The sequence below is a fragment of the Staurois parvus genome, unplaced genomic scaffold (assembly GCF_062004578.1).
Source record: "Staurois parvus isolate SC_StPar_1 unplaced genomic scaffold, SC_StPar_1.0 ptg000006l, whole genome shotgun sequence".
NCBI lineage: Eukaryota > Metazoa > Chordata > Amphibia > Anura > Ranidae > Staurois > Staurois parvus.
This window is the reverse complement of record NW_028317802.1, coordinates 12,992,559-13,012,166: the sequence shown is the minus strand read 5'-3', so window position 1 is coordinate 13,012,166 and position 19,608 is coordinate 12,992,559. Positions and strand designations below refer to the sequence as shown.

The window sequence follows — 19,608 nt, the reverse complement described above, 5'->3', positions numbered from 1 at the left end:
TTTGAGGGTATGTACATCCAAATTGGAGGAAGGCTTTAGGAATTACAGTTCTTAAGAATAGCCATACTCCCTTTTTTAAGGGACTAAAGTAATTTGACAGTTGAATCAAAAGCTGTTTCATGGCCAGGTGTGGGCTACTCCTTTGTTATTTTTTTTCATCAATTAGGCATGTAAAAGTTGATTCTAAGTGTGGTATTTGCATTTGGAATCTAATCCTGTGAACCTACATCATGCGTTCAAAAGAGCTGTCCATAAAAGTGAAACAGGCCATTGTAAGGCTTAAAAAACAAAGAGATAGCAGCAACATTAGGAGTGGCCAAATCATTCTGAGGGAAGAAGAATGCACTGGTGAGCTCAGCAACATAAAAAGTCATGGACGTCCATGGAAGACAACAGTGGTGGATGATCGCATGATCCTCGCTATAGTAAAATTATTGGCACCCTCAATTTAATATTTCATAGCATACACCTTGGAAAAAAAAAATGAAATCGATAGCTTCCTGTAACCATCAATGAGTTTCTTACACCTCTCTATTGGAATTCTGGACCACTCTTCTCCAGCTGCTCCAGGTCTCTGAGATTGGAAGGCCTCCTTTTCTCAACTGCTGTTTTGAGATCTCTCTCATATTTAGATCTGGACTCATTGTGGCCAGTTCAGTACTCTCCAGCACTTTCTCTGAAACCATTTCTGGGTGCTTTTTGAAGTAGGCTTTGGGTCATTGTCCTGCAGTAAGACCCATGACCTCTGACAGAGACCCAACTTTCTGACACAGGGCCCTACATTGCACCCCAGAATTCTTTGGTAGTCCTCAGATTTCATAATGCCATGCACATGGTCAAGACATACAGGGCCTGAAGCAGCAAAGCAACCACAAAACATTAGTGAACTTCCAACATTTTTGACTGTAAGGAATGTATTCTTTTCTTTAAAGGCCTCATTTCTTTTTCTGAAAAGATTAGAATGATGGGCTTTACCAAAAAGCTGTAATATTGTTTCTTCTGTCCACAGAACATTCTCCCAAAAAGATTTTGGCTTCCTCGGGTAAGTTTGGGCAAACTCCAGTCTGGCTTTTTTATGTTTCTGTGTCAGAGGTGGGATCCTCCTGGGTCTCCTACCATAGCGTCCCTTTTCATTAAGATGGCAACGTATAGTTTGAGCTGACACAGTTGTACCCTGTGTTGATCAAGGTTCTTTAGCCACCATTCAAACAATCCTTCATTGCCATCTCTAATCAATTTTTCGCTTTCATCCACATCCAGGGAGGTTAGCTATAGTGCCATGGGCTGTAAACTTCTTGATGGACTTGTAACCTTGAGGTTGTCCATGCTTTTCCACAGTTTTTGTTCTCAAAAGGTTGAGTCAATGTTTCATAATTTTAACTGGTTGCTGGTGTGATTTCTATATTGTCAGCTCCTGTTAATTGATACAGATGAGTTTAATTACTTCTTACAATTTTGAGAAGGTACCAATAATTTTGTCCAGTCCATTTTTTGGGTTTTTCATGGAATGTGTCAGATTTGTCTTTTTGCTGCTCCACTTTTTGTGTCATACCAATACAAACAAAATAAATAAACATGAGAAGGTCTAAACATTTGTAATTGCAACAAAAGCGGAGTGGTGTATTATCTAACAGAAATGCAGGGGTGCCAATATTTTTGGCCATGACTGTATTTGCTCTGAATTCAGCAAGCAATCTATGATGAAGGTATTATCTACCTCCATAAAGCCTTCTCAGAAATAATTTTGTTTTTGAGGGAGCCTAAGAGCTTAAAGCAGAACTGCAGTCAAAAATGTAAAGAGTAAATAGCCTATTAAATGATCAAATAAAAAAAAAAGCTTTTACTGCAATACTTATCTGCAATGTGGAGCTGTCTTTGCAGTATTTCTTTTTTTGCCACAAGAGGTCCTCTTTCTTCTGGGCTGAATCAAGCATCATTCAACTCACTTTCTCTGAGCCCATGCTGTCATGGACCAACCCACAGTTTGTGAATGGGCAGCGAGTAGGAAGAAGAAGCAGAGAGATACGTTCATCACTGTGTCACTTTGCCTTCTCCTTCTATTAGCATGTTCACTGTCAGCACATGAATTGATTGGCTGCTTGTACTGCGGCTTCCTCTGCTACTTTGAGCTCTGCCATACAGGGATTGCAAGAGGCTGATATCAAGTGACATTCAGGTGCTTGCATTAGAAATATATTTTTAATAAAGTATTAATGAATACAGGACTGCATTCATTTGTGTCTTTTATTTCTGGCTGAGTGCAACTTTACATTTGGAGATATGTACATTTGGAAATATGTTTAAAAAGGCTAGATATCGTCATCCACAATTAAATTGTACACTTTTTTAGAGGAAACATAATACAGTCTTATACCATAGAGGGTAAAAAAAAAGGAACACATTATTTACTAAGTATTTATTAGTTGTTGCAATAAAAGGCTCCCTGGAGGAACGGATACAAAACAGTCTCTACAATAACTCACCCATTGGCTTTGAGACGGGAAGGCTGCCAATGAAAAGCAGCTCATATTTCTGAATGGACTCCCGCACAGTATCCAGAATATCAACTAGAACAAACAAAGTATGTGAAATTGTCATCCATTAACTAAATAACCGTTCAAAATGTATAATGCAGACTACAATGATGGAAATGCTGCAAAGGGTCATTATCAATACATTTCATTTTTCCTTCAGTGTTTTCTAAAGCTTTCTGGTTTATAATTGCTAAAAAAAAAAAAATGACTGTGCTGCAAACAACAAATAACATATGTTAGTCAAAACTGGCAACCTCTTTTTTTTCTGTTTGTTTTTTTTTTATGTCAAATGTATTATAGCTACAGAAAAGTCGTAAATGGCTGCTGATGATATGACAGCAGCTCTCATCATTGAGTATGTTTTAAACAACTTTCAGTGGCTGAATTGTTTGTTAAGAACATCCAAAGGGCCTGAGTATGGCAATATCCCGATTAATGGGGGGATTAGTGCCACTTCTGAGCTTTATATCCACTGACATATTAGACGGTTACAATGATTCATGAGTTCAAATGAGGACAGCATGTTGTATGTCCTTGTATGATTACTCCTATTATCCCCTGCAAAATCTAAACATTCTAGAAAGCTGTTCACAGGGTTTAAAGTGAAAATATATATTTTTCTTATTTATGCATTATGTTTAGTTCTAAAAAAATTAAACTGTTGTATAATTTTATTAACATTTAGTAAGGGAAGTATGAAGTACTGCAAAAGAATATTTCATATTCATCACACACAACAAGCAGGTGACAAGTGCAAGGTTAGTATTTTTAAAGCAGAACTAAACTCTCTCAGTCAGCATTAACTATTTTTACTGCTAGCATAAGTAAATAGATAGGAAGTTATACTATATTTACTCGTTTCAACTTTAATTATTTATTTGTTCACATTTTTTTGTGTTGCTTCCTGGCTTCTGGCCTAGGCTAAAACAATGTCATACATTCCAGGAGTCTTCATGGGCATTTATTTTTCTTTCATCTCTCACTTAACATTGACTTTTTTTAATCTTTATGCTGCTAGCTTTAGTAAATAGAGAAGTATAGCATTCAACATATTTACTTGTTTTAAACTTTTTTTTTACAGTTCTTCAGTTACTTCCTGGTTTACAGGCCTGGATTTGAGTCCTTAAAAGGGGTGGATGGGCTTTCAAAGTTAAGCACACCCTCCTGCTTGCAGTCCTGAGTTAAGGGCAGATGGATTTGAGGAAGAAAATGCTACATGAATCATCTACCCTTCTCAAGACGGCCAGGGCTAGATATGCTAGGGGGTGTTTTCTCAACAAAATAAAACATGGAGCATAGTTTGCTTTGAATAATCCCCAAACTATATATTTTCTTTATCGTACATCACAGGACACAGAGCAGGCTATAAACATGACTATCTGGGTCATGCACCACCTATAGGTGAATGGACACTGGCAGACAAAAACAGACGGAGTCCTACCCTATATAACCCCTCCTACACAGGAAGTCCCTCATTTTTTTCGCCAGTGTCTTGAAGGTGATGGTCACTGAAGTTCAACTCTCTTTAAGAGTACTACCAGTCACAAAAAGGTTCTAATAAGGAATCAAGGGACTGCATAACTGATCTATTCAGATGGCTGCATGCTAAAATGGTTGGTAGTTGAAATGTTTAGGCAGGGTTCTAAACGTTGAGAAGGTGGCTTTGGAGCCAGTTCAAAGCCTGAAATACTTAGGGCTGATCCTAGATACGGTTCGAGCAAAAGTTGTCCTACCGCAAGGAAAGAGCCGTGCTCTGAGGCAGAAGATTTGGGTCTTAAGAAGCAAAAGGTGTCCTTCTGCATGTCTTTGCTGAGGGTGCTTGAGAAGATGGTGTCTTCATTTGAGGCAGTTTCTTATGCACAGTTCCACTCTAGGCCTCTGCAGAGGAACATTTTGTCTGTTTGGAACAAGAAGGTCCAAGCACTGGATTGTTGTATGTTTCTGACCCACAAAGTTCAACAGGGTCTGAAGTAGTGGTTGGTGGCTCAGAATTTGGAAAAAGGAAAATCTTTTCTTCCAGTGGTTTGGAGAATAGTAACCACAAATGCAAGTCTCTTGGGTTGGGGGTCTGTTCTGGAGGGAGCCACAGTCCAGGGAAGGTGGTCTCATCTGGAGAACAGTTAGCCCATCAATATCTTGGAGCTTTGGGCAGTATGCCTTGCTCTGAAATTTTAGACAGTCGGATTGCATGGCTTTCATCAACCATCAAGGAGGCACCAGGAGCTGGTTGGCTCAGGAAGAAGTAAACCAAATCCTGTATTGGACAGAGTTACAAGTGCCTTTTCTATCAGCAATACACATTCTGGGGCATACAGAACTGGCAAGCAATTTGCCAGCATTGGGGAACCCCAGACATAGATCTATTGGCATCCGAGTTCAACAACAAGTTGGGAAAATTTGTGTCCAGGACAAGAGACCCACTCACGATCGGAGTAGACGATCTGGTGGTTCCTTGGATTCAGCTTTCCCATGTCTCTTACGCAGTATTCCAAAAGAGAAGAAGTAGTTCAGGTTATATTGCTAGCCTGGTATGCAGACATTGTGAAGATGGCTGTGGATGGTCCATGGGCTCTTCCGGCCTGAACGGACCTCCTGTCTCAGAGACCAATATTCCTCCCTGCTTTACGTTCGCTAAATTTAATGGCTTAGCTATTGAAGCCCAGATCTTGAGGATTGGGGGATTTCAAGCACAGCGGTTACTCCACTTCTGAATGCCAGGAAGGCAGTTTCTAGGAACATCTATTACAAGGTGCGGAATCTTACATCGCCTGGTGGGAGACCAGAAAATTACATCTGCAGAAAGATGTGATTGGAAGAATTCTCTAATTTCTCCAGTCAGGAGTGGAAATTAAGTTGGCTTTAGACACCATTAAAGGTCAGATTTCAGCTTTGTCCATATCTTTTCACAAACCGATTGGTTCGGACATTTGTGCAGGGGTGCCACATATGCTTCCTCCTGTAAGACCACCCTTGTGCTCTTGCGACTTAAATTTAGTATTGACAGTTTTGCAGAAGCCATCCTTTGAACTTATTGATGATGCTCTGATAGTCCTTTTAACTCTGAAGGTGGCTTTCTTGATTGCAATCACTTCAGCAAGGAGGGTGTCGGAGCTGGTGGCTCTCTTGTAAGAAGCCATTTTTTGATTTTGCATCATAAGGTGGTATTGCATCTTCATATATCCTTTTTACCTACAAATTGAATCAAGACATTTTCCTACCCTCCTTTTTCCCAAATCCTAGTGTGGCAAGAGAAATTATTTGGATGTAGTGTGAGCCATAAGAGTCTATTTGGAAAGGTCAGCACAATTCAGAAGGTCAGATTCTTTGTTTGTGATACCAGAAGGGCCCAGGAAAAGGCAATCAGCGCCCAAGACAACTATTTCTCATTGGATCCGCCCCACCCTTTCGGGTAAGAACGCATTCTACCAGAAGTGTAGGAACCTTTTGGGCGATTCACTATCAATGGCTCAGGTTTTCAAGGCTGCTACCTGGTCTTCAGTTCAAACATTCACAAGGTTCTACCAAGTGGATGTCAGAGCTACAGAGGGATACTGCCTTTGGCTGGAGTTATTTGGCTGTTCCTTTGGCTGGTGGCGGGTTTCTGTGATGTGTGTCTCCCTCCCCTCAAGGGCATTGCTTTGGGACATCCCAGATTTTTTTCTACTTACCTGTAAAATCCATTTCTTTGAGTACATCACGGGACACAGAGGTCCCATCTCTCTTTCTGGGAGTTCATTTCTTGCTACAAAACTGAGGAATTTCCTGTGTAGGAGGGGTATATACAGAAGAACTTCCTGTCTGTTGTGGTGCATAACCCAGATAGTCATGTTAACATCCTGCTCTGTGTCCCATGATGTACTCAAAGAAATGGAATTTACAGGTAAGTAAGTAGAAAAAATCCAATTATTAGAAATACTTTTTTGCACCCCCTTTTTTAATTAAGAGCATGGTCCTCTCCATTCTCAGTTTAAAAAAGTGTTGCAGGCTTTATGTTAATTTCCCCCATTGTATGTCCTGGCCTGTATGGCCTTTCAGAAAGGCACTCTGATCACATGGATGTCTAAGAGAAATTCAGTCTGGACTGAAGCAAACTTAGGGTCTAAGTAGAGTAAAATAGCCAAGAGGCTGAATACTTTTGTTATATCTGTACAATGCTAAAAACACTCCTGAGAGTAATAAATATATATTCTAAGGCACTGGCGGGCAAAATTGTAGACAGTGTGTATGTGTAATCTAGGTTTCTCTTTCTCTAATCTAGGTATACACATGGGGTTTATGGCTAATGCAGGGAAAAGAAAACTATTTTCTCAGAATCTTCTTAATAAGCTCTGTTCTGGGTTCTAGAGCCTAGAGGTTTTGTAGAGCTTTGGGTGGGATAAAGCCTCCGTTTGTAGGTCCACATCTTACCTGGTAACCAGACCTCATTATTAGTCTCAGGCCTTTATGTAAGTGTAGAACATTAAAAATGTATTTATTGTATATGGGATATCATAGGTATTCAGAGTATATTATATGTTCATATCTTCCAGTCATACTGAGAAGAACCTGAGGAAATTTAGACACGGCCTGCTAATTTACTCAGTGCCATCACTAGAATGGTTAAAGATGATGCAATTACTACTGCACCAATAGCCACATTGTGCTTCTTTCTGCCCCATCATTGCACCCATAGAAGCATTATTCAATTGTGGTTGTCAGCTTTAAGACACTTCCATCATCGCATTTTTGGTCATTTTGTGTGAAGCAAATCTAAAGATACCCCTGCGTTGATGCTGTAGGCCAAGGGTTATATTGACAGTCATATTGCTATTGGGTATGCCAGTGTGATGACCCAGATAAAAAGGGAAACATTCCTTCAGGTTGCAAAGTGGACATAGGACTAACAATTTAGCAGGGCAAAAACAGCAGCTGTTGAAAATCCCAATGTAGGAGGCTAAGTGTCTTTAACTGTAGAGCTTTGAGGTGAGTATACCTCTGTATGGATGCAGAAGGTGAGGTGGTGGCCCTCTCAATATGCATGAAGGCTTAGAAGATCTCAGCTTTAATGCTGTTCTTAATATAAGTCTAAATGTCACCAAATCTTTCCAACCGGTATCTCTAGTCCGATGGAAAGTCTGTGTCCTTGGAAGCAGGTCTAACTTTTTACATGGCATTACATGGAAAACAACTGAATCTGTATAAAGTAAAATTTATGTTTGCAATGTGTTCCCAGCCCATTCTACATTCTTTCCTATTTTAGCTGCCCCGTGGTCTAGGCTGTCAAAACTACTGGCATGCAAATAACTCCATCTAAAGATTGGAAATATTATTACATTAATATATTTTTCCATTTTGGCATCATAGGCAGTGAAATGTGTTGACTGAGACATATGAAACAAAATGTCCATCTGTTTGTGTTACAATGTGTGAAGCAAATGTTCCCTCATTAAATGTGGGTAGTTTTCCAGGCCTAACAAGAGGGAATAATAAATTTCTTTTCTAATATTAGCATTAAATATGTGCTAGGATGATACATTTTCTGCATCTAAGTAAGATTAAAAGGGAATGTTGAGTTCACATGGAAATACTGTTTGCCTGTGACCCTTCCCAAAACGCCTTCCTATGTTATGTTTAATATGACATATAGTGGAACTCTAGCCAACACTTTTGTTTGTTCTCCCTGTGCTTGTGTGGGTTTACTCTGGGTACACTGGTTCCCTCAAACACTCCAAGAGACACATTGATAGGTTAATTGGCTCCTATATAAATTGGCCCACATATGTGTATGTATGCATGTGACATAGGGATCTTAGATTGTAAGCTCCTTGAGGGCAGAGACTGATGTAAATAAATAATTTGTGAAGTGCTGTGTAAATTGTTAGCACTCCATAATTTTAATTTTAAAAATGAAACCTTTTTTTTTTGGATAATTTGGGAGAGGGCTTAGAACCTCTGTCAGGTTTGTATTGTTTTTGCCCTATTGGATAGGGCAGTTTTTCCTTCACTTCTGTCCCAATAACACAATAGTAACTGTTTAGGTATTTCTCTAAAGAGAGGGGAAAAACCATCTTTGCTAGTTATCACAGGAAAAGTTGTCAGCATTGTACATTTCCCGTAATCTTACATTCCAGGGACAACTGTCAAGTTTTGGTTTTCCACTCATTTTCTTTCCCAGTTGCTGTGGTCGCCGGGACAAATTTAGGAAAAGATTCACTAATAAAAGCTGGCAGATGTGCAATTCCTTAGCCAAAACTAGCTGGAGGTCCACTTTGAGTATGACACATGGCATAATGGCATTCATAGAATACACTAAGCAATTAAGCAATATTATGAAGTTACACTGGTACATGATGCTAGAAGCAGTGACACAGTGATCTGCTGTCTTGCTTAAAATGCAATCTATTTTCTATAATCATTTTAATTATCTCCCAACCTTGCACTGGTAAGTCTTCTGGTGAGATCGTCTCTAACGTAACAGAACGAGTGATGGCGTTACTGGCCACTGCTCTTTCAGCCATGATCTGTACAGACAGACAGTTGAAATGTATATTTATAATTCAAATTTAAAGTTTAACCAAAGTGAAAAAAAAAAACAAAAAACGTACATATATGCTTCAAGTTTCAGTTCTCAGTAGATTCATTCTGGGTTTTTTTTTCTGTGAACATTTAATCCCCATTAATACCTTAGAATTATTCCAGAGATCAATGCATTCATTTCCTTGATGATTCTGCTCTCTCAATATCTCCCTTTGTAGTCACCCTTTGAGATGCACTGAGAGTAGAGAGTGTTAGGCTTGGTTCACATCTGTGCGGGTGGTGCCGCTGCGGATCTGCATGAAAATCCGTGCAGCCGCACCACCTGCACAGAGAAATGTGGGTGGGTGCCATTAGTTCTAATGACACACCACCCGCACTGGAAAAAGCAACCATACTTGGAACTAAGGTTCCCATGCGGGTTGCGTTTTTGGAAGAAGTGCAGGGACTTCTTCCCTGCGTGTCACGGGGCACAGGAGTCCATTCAAATGAATGGGCTCTTGTGTCCGCGCAAAAGGCGGCCCACACGGCCGCATATATGTGAGCCGGGGCTAAGTGATGGTGAGTTATGAGTCAGAATGAAAGAGCACAAACCTGGTAACTCTTTAGACAAGCATGTTCCTCCCTGTTGGCCACTGGAGGGTGCAGAGTTTAGCTGTACTATGCTGATCAGTTACCTAATACTGTTGAAGAAGCAGGCCTGATAGAATGTAATCATAAAATGTACGTATAGGCAGATTGCATAGCTAAAGTCTGCACCATGCAGTGTCCCACTCTCTCCCTTGAGCATGCGTACCTAAAGGGTGCCCGATCAGCGACTTATAGTGGGACTGCGGGCCTGCGGCGGGCATTCTGACACTGGGGGGGAACTGACTTGGTCTCACTGGCATCCCCAGTGACACCAATACAATGATCAGTGCTAATAAAAAGCACTGACACTGTACTAATGGCACTGGGCAGGAAGGGGTTAACATGTGGGGCGATCACAGAGTTAACTGTGTGCTGTTTCACAGTATGCTGTGTGTGTGCTTTCAACTGTAAGCACACTGCTTTGTATGGCTCTGCTATGCAGAGCCATACAAAACAGTGTGCAGGAGCTGACAGGGGAGAGAACTGTATTGTTTACATAAAGTTCTTTCCACCTTTGGTAATACTCAGCGATCACTTGGCGCCGGCGAGTAATCACGGTCCAGTAACCGGTGATTGACACCCGAGGCCATGAATGGCGATACGGGTAGGACGCACGTGTGGTTCATGTGCGCCCCCTACCTGGAGCTGCAAATCACATATATACGTGATTTTGCACACCTGTGCTGCCCTGTAGCAGTATTTCTCCTATAGCGTGAATGGGAAACGGTTAATAAAAGGACACTTACTTGTCCAGGGATCCAGTATTGTGCTCGCCTGGGCTGGTTCTTCACCGGTCTTCGGGTATCGATTACTGGCATGTTTACTAAGGGAAGGGTTCTCACTGTGCAAGCATGAGCTGCACCGTGCTTTGTGGATGGTCTCTCAGTGGCTGTGGGCAAATGGGGAAGGGGACTTCCACTTGGATTGCCTAGGTGGTCTGGTCAGAAGTGGGAACAGGTACCTGCCAAAACAAGGTACTCGCAACCTTAAAAAAACTAAATGTTTCCAAAAGCTTTAAAGTGGTTCTAAAGCCTGAAGGTTTTTTTTTTACCTTAATCGGCTCCAGTATACAGTGCTGTGTTCCAGCAGAGACAGCAACTTCTCATCCCGTTCCCAGAATAAGATTGAGACAGGCTGAATGCTACTGAACTATTTACAAGAAGCATTGTATTGTATTGTGACGTGATCCGCCCACCTCTCCACCTCAGCCATTCAGAGGTAGTCTTGTATTCATTTATAGAATACATTGTTTTCTGTGAATGGCTAAGCAATGCTCAGACTGACTCAATTTTGTTTCGGGAGCAGGACAGGAATTCCCCATCCTGATCCCAGAACACAACATTGTACATTGTATGTAGCTAAGGCTACATACAGTTCATGCAACATTGACAGCTGCTGCATCTGTTAGTGACTAGTATTTGAAGTAACAAAGTTAGGATTTAAAGTGTATGGTACTGGTAAATTATTCCAAATATAAATGGTGCTTATCCCAACTCATAGAACAAGAATAGACATACATTTTAGAAAACAGGGACTTCGCAAGCACCAAAATATTACAACAAAAAAATATATAAAAACACCATTTTATTGAATCCAATTTTAAAAACAAAAAGAAAAATACATTGTACATAGCATTGTACAAAAATGGCAATGGTTTGGCTGCATATCACCAAGAAGAGAAACTCCAACGCGTTTCAATTCATAAGATTTATATTTTGAATCTTCTTCAGGGGAGAGCAGTAGAGTACAGCACAAACGTTCTATAAAATATTAAGGTGTTGATTATGACATCATACAAATATGTTTGTTTACAGCTTTGTGTTTTTAAAATTGGATTCAATAAAATGGTGTTTTTATATATTTTTTTTGTTGTAATATTTTGGTGCTTGCAAAGTCCCTGTTTTCTAAAATGTATGTCTATTCTTGTTTAAAAGTTAGGATTTAATCACCTCAGTTTCAACCCTAGTAAAATGTACATGCACTTTCCGTCCAGGCCTTTTATTAGTGGCGTGACAGTTTGAATGAAAATTATTTGATCATGCAACACTGTACCCAAATGTATTTTATATCTTTCTTTCATGTGGTTGTATTAACAACCACTGTTTTTTTTATTATGAAGGGCCCTTTCACACAGGCGATCCGATCAAGTCCACCTGTCAGCTTTTCAGGCACACCTTATTGGAAGGTCAATCCATTCCTATGGACAGGCAGGTGTAAACAGACTTGTGTCTATTAACACCTGCCTACCTCTGGGTCCCATCCAATTCGCTTAAAAAAAAAAAAAACGGAAAAGGATCTGTCCTGTTCCTTTTAAATGGATTGGATGGTAGTCGGGTGTAAATGAACAGCTGAGTCCATTTACTTCCCAGCCGCCCATAGAGTAGAGTGGGCTCAGTCCATATACACTCTGCAGAAACTGAGCGGACACAGATGTGTCATCCGCCCATTCGGCTTTGATCAGCAGGGGATTTGTGAGTGGATCACCTGATGATTGGAACAGAATATGCCCCGTGTGAAAGAGGCCTTACTATATAAAGGAAAAAAGACTAAATTTGAAAAAAAAACTGTCTTCCTTACTTTTTGTTATAAAACATATAGATTAAAAATGCCAGGACATTACAAACACCCTGGAAATAACCACTTTTTTTTGAAAAGCATCTCAAAGTGATTTTTTTTTTGCCATAAATTTTTGAAAATGAGGAAACTGGTATTGTGGTGGTTAAAGTTTGTAGAACCTTTACAAGCTATCCACTGAAGTTGCGTGAAAATGAGTGGAAAAGAGTTTCGTAGAGATGTAAATTTCATTGTGTGCATTGAATAAATGTTGTGGACAAATCCAAAACATTTACTGCCCCCTAAAACAATCCTACAACCATCGGTGGTCAGTGGCATTTTAACACCCCCCCCCCTCCAAACAAACCCCCCAAATTATTGTGGTCATTGGCATTCTAAATCAAGCCTTAAAAACAATCCCACAACAATTGGTGATCAGTCGCATTGTAAAACTATCCACCACTCCCCCATCATAGGTGATTTTGGCACTTTAGATTCCTTCAAAAACAATCCCACAACATCGGTGGTCAGTGTCACTTTAACCCCTGACCTTGAATCACAGCATTCCTCTGCTGTAGCCAGGTGGATTTAATAAATCGATGAATTAATTCAATCCTCCAGTTTCCCCTTCCTCTATTACAGGAAGGGGAGGGTACTTAAATGTAAACAATAGTACTGTTTACAATTGTGATTGTTGTGATTGGCCCTCTAAGCAATCACAAGGCTCAAAGCCACTCTGATACTCTCTGCTAGTAGTAGAAGCAGACGCATTGTGCGCATACCAGGAACGCACACCAACAACAAAATGGACATTTATAAACATCTATTCATAATATCTGCTCCCCCTATCAGTTGTTGGCAGCCACATAAAGAACACATTGAGGTCTTTTTTTCAGTGTTTTCACACAGCTTTTACAAAAGATTCATACATTTTTCTAATTGAATTTTATGTGGAAATGTGGGAATATTGGGTCAAAGTTGTGTGAATCTTGTGTGAAAACATTGATAAATAGACCCGATAATTTTCAGTGAGTCAGCTGGTTTATACATTTTCATGGTGAAAGCTTAGACAAGGTGTAGTACTGAACAACAGGGAGCAGAGTCTACATATATGTATAGAGTAAATATGGCTGTCAGTATACACATATCTATAGTTACGCATTATGCAAATAAGCAAGGTTTTAAAACAATAACACAAACTGATATTATTTACATCAAGCTGATTTCTCCAGATTCTTTCATACATGGCTCAATGACTTCATACCTTAGAACACATATCATGGAGGGCACTGGCAATAGCTTTGGCTGGGACATCACAACGGAATACATGACACTTCAGCATGCAGGTATCTTTATCATTAGCTACAAAAGCAAAGTCTCTAAAACAGAAGGAACATTTTATTAGTGCTTTTTAAGAGTATTAATAGTATATAACCAACATTAAAGAGCATCTTCACCTATGTGGACTATGGGGGGGAGTTGTAAGACTCCTGTGCCAGTTCTTCACTGCATGTTGGTATGCTCAACCACCAGTTATTTTATTTTTTTTAGTATATTTTATTTTGTAAAGGCTATTAGTAAAACTAGCTGAGTCCATTTACAGTAATACAGTGCCCCTGTTGTGTCCAATTGGTCTAAAACTGGCCATACATTATACAATCTGCTTGTTCAATCTCTTTTCGATCTACCATTAACTATGTAATGCAAGGGCCTGTCTGCTTTGATTGGTATTTGGTAAATCTAAAAGGTATTTGGTAAATTTAAAGGAGACAGGGACTTGTACAATCAGATTGTTTAGTGCATAGTCGTCTTAATGTATTCTACTGCTTGTGCTTTTCTGTTCCATGAGACATTAATCTCAAAGCTTCACATTGTTACAGGCCATTACAAAGACCTCTAACTGTTACTGGCACAAACTAACCTGCTCTAGAAACTGCAGGACCATATTAACTTGAAACATTGTAGTGTACTGTTAATACAATGAACTTAAAGTGGAACTAAACCCTTCAGGTTAACTGTTCCCCAAAGCAATTATATTCAAGGCATGCCATGAATGAAAACTGTCACAGTTGCTTTGGCTGTCAACTGAACTGTCAAGCCATCAAATGGCTGTTGTCATAACTGAAAATGTGCAGAATCATGGCAACTCCAGATCAAACAATGACCAAGGAATCAACCTCCTTGGCTGCAGGAGGATAGGTCTAGTTCTGCTTTAAGTTACTTTTTTTAGATTTCAGCTTACTGATTTGGGTTTCTTCCAATCTACTGTCACAAACACCATATTTTTTTCATTTTTAGAGAGATAATGTGGCAGTTCCACTGAATAAAAAGTGTCTGTGTGTTGCACATGTTCTGCCTTTTTTATGGCCTTGTCTAGGGCAGAGTTCATAGACTGTCTTGCCACTAGAGCTTCAGGAGCCAAATATTAAACTGTTAGGTACCAAATCAAAGTTATATTTTACAGGTCTGGCTATACAACTGGCGTAAACACTGTCTGGTTGCTATGGGTTATTGCATATCTTTAGCTTTGCATTGGAGTATAACAAACAAAAGGTAGATTTATGATTATAAATGGGAAAGTTATGATTGAAAGAAAATAAAGATTTAGTGTAGATTCAGCAAGGGCAAATGTCACCAGCACACCGAGGATCACCAATATGGTCCAAAATTTTTAATGAACGATCACATAGTTACAGCAAGGCAACGTTTCGGAGTCTCGCAGGACCCCTTCATCAGGCATCGTGGATTCACCCGTGCAATGCGGATTGAAACTCAGGTTTCACAGCTAATTAACACAGTAGTTGTTCAGCGGTTCAGGTCAGGATTTTATCCCGTTCACAACTGATGACATGTGCGGTTCATAAACAGTTCCCATAGAAGTAAATAGCCTGAAATCCGCAGCTTAACTGGACCGCACTGCTCAGAAATCGTACAGGACTCTTTTTCAATCCGCACTGAATCCGCACTGCCACTGCACTGTACCTATGTGAACAGACACCATAGGAAGCAATGTTATTTCACATGTTATGCGGATTGAATGCGTTTCAAACTGCATCCAATTCTCATATATGTGAACCGGAATTTACTAGAAAAGAAACAAAGTTGAAATTTTTTTATGTGTGAACTATACAATGGCAATGAAGGTACAGCAAACATGGCAGCCAACATAGCTATTAAGTGCCTGGGGTTGAAAATGATCAATTTCAATAATGTTACCTCCCACCTGCTGCTAACTGTATGGTCTCCATCAGCTGAATAGTCAAACAGGGCATGTACTAACATATGATGCTGCTTTCCTACAACTTTTCAGAACTAAAGACTATACAAACTCCAAATGTTTTATGAGCAGATTGGTGCAGCTGCTATCCCCTTTACAACCAGCAGTGCTCAAGCTTCCTGCCTGGATTTTAGGGGACACATATTGTGTGGGATGTGCCCTTCTTTTTGCCCTGAGTAGTGCCACAGGAAAGCATGAAATATACATACTAGGAGGCCTGTGTACAATTTGGAATCAATTTACAGAATGTTATGGAAAAATATGTTTAATACATTACAACTCAATATTTTGTAGTGCAGTGTAACTGTACAATATTTTTTATAGCCACAGAAAGTTCAAGCTTACGTCATTCTTAATATCTCCATGACTCATCGGCCAGAGAAACACAGTTCTGTAATACCCAAGGGTAGCTGCCATGAGCTCATTTGTGACACAGATAGTTAAGTTAAGCTTGACTTTTGAGTGGGGGCAGCTAAACCTCTCATAAACCTCAGTTGTGTCATCTGAAATTGTAATCCAGTATCAAATGATAGATGAGATTTACAGCAACATTTTAGCAGTGCAGTGGTAGAAATACAGCATATATTGTGATATATGGGAGAGGCCTACATACAACCGATAGTCCAGTCCACAAATGATGAACACCACCCTATAAAGGTCCAACCTTTTGAAGACTTATTAGAGAAGATCAAATAAGTTCTAAAGGGACTGATTGATAAAAGAAAATGTTACAGGTAATGACCCTTATTGCAAAAAATACAGGAATGTCTTGTTCTATATGTGATTTTTTACTTTCCTAATACTTGCCATGTATTGTGATCAGGAGAATAAATTTTTATATGCAAGTCCTAAACAAACGAAACATTCCTATAGTGAGAATATTTAATTACTTGCACAATGTACTCAACATCATATGCACACATGAAGGCGCTTAAAGACCTCAGATGGCAACTGGATCAGAAGCGATCCACAAGTTCTACAAGTATGCATAGGGTTTAACTTGTGCTTATGGAGCTGTGAGGCGGTAGATCAGGGAGAAAACAATAGCAATCAGCCACGAACATTCACCTTTCTTAATAAACTCTTGCCCCAAACAAGATCTGACAGAAAATTTTGACTGGGGTTTTGAAGGGCCTACAGACATACAATCATTAACCTGACTATGCCACCTGCATCAGGCAAGAGCTGTTACCAGTCTGAAGCCACCATTTATTTTTGAGCATGGGAGATCTGCAATGTTGCACAATGCTCATCAGGAGCTTTAAAATGAACAGAAAATAAAAAATATAATGTGGAGGCCTCTGATTCTTGCTGCAGTCCTTGTCCCATTCTGCCTTTTAGGTCCAGGAGTGCCTGCAGTTCCAATATTTCCATCAGCAATACAAACTGATATGTGGAAGTTAATATTAAAAGCAATTATTTAAGGTACTGCTGTACAGCTTCACAATTACAGCAGTACTAAAATCCATCACATGTACCAGCAAGACTAGAACTGTTTGTTCCCTTCGCCATATTGCAAGCTGTGTCAGTGTCAAACATTTCAAATTAAAACAAAACAATTGATATAATTTCAAATTAAAATTGAGATGTTGAACTGCAACAGGAAAAATGATAATAAACAGACTTACAGGCAAGAAATTGTGATAAAAGTGAACAAAAGGGATATTGAAAAAAAAATTGAGGAATGGCCATTTTCTGCCTGACCTCTTATTAGCATAACCTATCATAAACTTATAATTAGAACATTCTTCACAGATCCCTTAAACAACCCTGATCCAAAGAAAAGTCTTTGTAAACTGACATAGTTATCTCCGAAATAGATTTTAGTGGGTTATATGTGTCTTAACATTACTAAGTTTATGCACGTTACTGGACCACTTATATGTACCTGGAAGACAATTGATGATCGTATTGCCCATCAGTTGCATTATAAGTATAATAACTTCTCTGTAGTGAAGGTAAAATACTACAGTATATTGTAAATTTTATTCCATATATTAAATGCACCTATACTTTAGGGGTGCACGGCCTGTATATATTATTATTGGATACTGTTTCTGCAGGGGATAGGATTGAACACCCTTACAGAGACATTTAGCACCCCATTTTCTTTTCTTTTCTTATATTGACTCTTTAAAGACTAAGTTCCCCTTTGTAATAAATAAGGGGCCCCAGCAGTTTTGAAAATACTGTGCAGCTTACAAAATCTAAGCATAGATGAAATGCCACAGTCTGGCTAAAATACCATAACTGGACGCAATCCATGCTGAATTGCCTATGATCTGGGACACACTGAAGTCTGGACCCCCAACATTGCAGGACTAAGTGCTTTAAACAGTTACGCATGTGTAATGCATTCTTCTTTTCTCTGTTGCAGCACCAACTGGGAGAGAGGAAGCAGTGCCAGAACATGTACTCAGGTAATAAAACAGAGTGAACACCAAATGCTAAGTGGGTTTGCATTATCCTGCCACTGACCACCAATGCTGGGGGTCGTTACCGCCAGAGCCTGTCACTGATGCTGGAGAGAGGTATCTTATTACAGCCTGAGCTTGCCTCTAAACACAAGTGCTGGGAAGTTTGTTACAACCTGAGCCTACCACTGACAACCAATGCTGTTGGGGGGGGGGGGGTTACAGCATGACACTGGCACTGTCAACTAGTGCTGAAAACTGTTTATTTATTTTTTCTTACCTTCAGCATCTGCCATCTGCCTCTTGTTCTGAAACTTTGTGACCAGATGTTTGAGGGCATGTTAAAAATGTGGATATCATGTTTTTTAGGTGTGGTTAAAAGTGCCCATGATCAGCAGGGTTTCCCCAGATTTCATCTTAAAAATTTGGCTACCTTGGTCTCAGGAGATATGGAGTGAAATCTGGGGATGCCACTACTGCTCATTGTTCTCCTTGCTGGAGGCTCTGAAGTAAGGAAGCAAAACCTTGCTTCTATCAAAATGGCTGCCTCCACAGTGCAGATCAAGGCATGGTAAGTCGGTAATGTGGGAAAGATCGGCTACATAGGAACCCCAAGCAATACTGTTGACTAGTTGTTGGTCCTTGTCTTGCCTTAATTTTTGAGAAAACTTCCAGGGTTCAATTCCTTTCCAAGTGAACCTGTTGCTTTGCCACACATGGTTCACGTTAACCACATTTTATTATTAACATTATACACAAATATCTGCTTACCTGTCCCTTCAGAATTCAAAGATGGAAAGCCAAAGGAAAAAAAAAAGAAAACCACATATTAAAAAGCTTGCCAAACTGTATAATGCATTTGTCTTTATCCATTTAATACAAGATAACGGTAGAGCTAAACATAGCTTGTAAAAATGCTATGAAAAGGTAATGTTGGTCTATTTCAGGCTCCTGTTTACAGTTCATAATTTATAATGCAGCTTTTCTTGGTTATAATCCCAAAGGAGTTACATGGACCTGAAGAAAGGAAATATCATGCTCATTCATGTGGTTTTGCTGTCTCTAAAGGCAATGGAGCACTTAACAGCTGTATTCCAAAGGACACATTTAAGATACTTCTATAATTCATCTCACGGTGTATACTCTTGGAGGATCCTCTGAACTCTGATTCATTCTGACAATAGAAGATTCTATAAATAGCTCACAAAGTCCCTGTGGGTATCTTTCTTTTCATGAAATGTGGACAGGTCAAGTTCCATACTGGAAGTTAACTACTGCAGTCTTAGACAATGTAAATATGTGAACACAGCAGAGAAAATGTAGGAAAAATGCATTTCTGGACATAGTATATGGTACAAAGTGAAAGGTGTTTTCGGGAGAACAGGAAATCAACTGCATGTTGGTTACCTCTCCACAGAGAGGCATTCTAACATTCAACTTTCTTTTTTGGGTCAAATCCTGGGATAGTGCCACACCTTTCAAATACAATGGTGTTGTATGAAAAGCAATGTATGTTAATAGTCAGCTTTCTGTCACTGTAATCAGCAAAAGTTAGTAGTCCTGCTGTTGTCTAGAACAGTGGTCTCCAAACTGTGGCCCTTTGTTTGCCTTTATCTGGTCCTTGGGCACTTTTCCTTCCCCTGACACAAGACACTAATCCTCTCACTGACACCAACAATGGGGCATA

The 19,608-nt window shown here is 39.7% G+C and overlaps 1 protein-coding gene across 1 annotated transcript in view; it reads right to left on the bottom strand.

Annotated features, from left to right (window-relative positions):
• The window catches only part of APBB3 (amyloid beta precursor protein binding family B member 3), a 113,958-nt gene that overhangs the window by 12,238 nt on the left and 82,112 nt on the right, over positions 1 to 19,608 (bottom strand). The window contains exons 7-10 of the mRNA XM_089661907.1: positions 18,693 to 18,698; positions 13,495 to 13,609; positions 8,947 to 9,034; positions 2,484 to 2,567 (exon numbers count right to left, since the gene is read on the bottom strand). Coding sequence (XP_089518033.1) covers positions 2,484 to 2,567; positions 8,947 to 9,034; positions 13,495 to 13,609; positions 18,693 to 18,698 — 293 coding nt within the window. The remainder of the gene's footprint in view (positions 1 to 2,483; positions 2,568 to 8,946; positions 9,035 to 13,494; positions 13,610 to 18,692; positions 18,699 to 19,608) is intronic.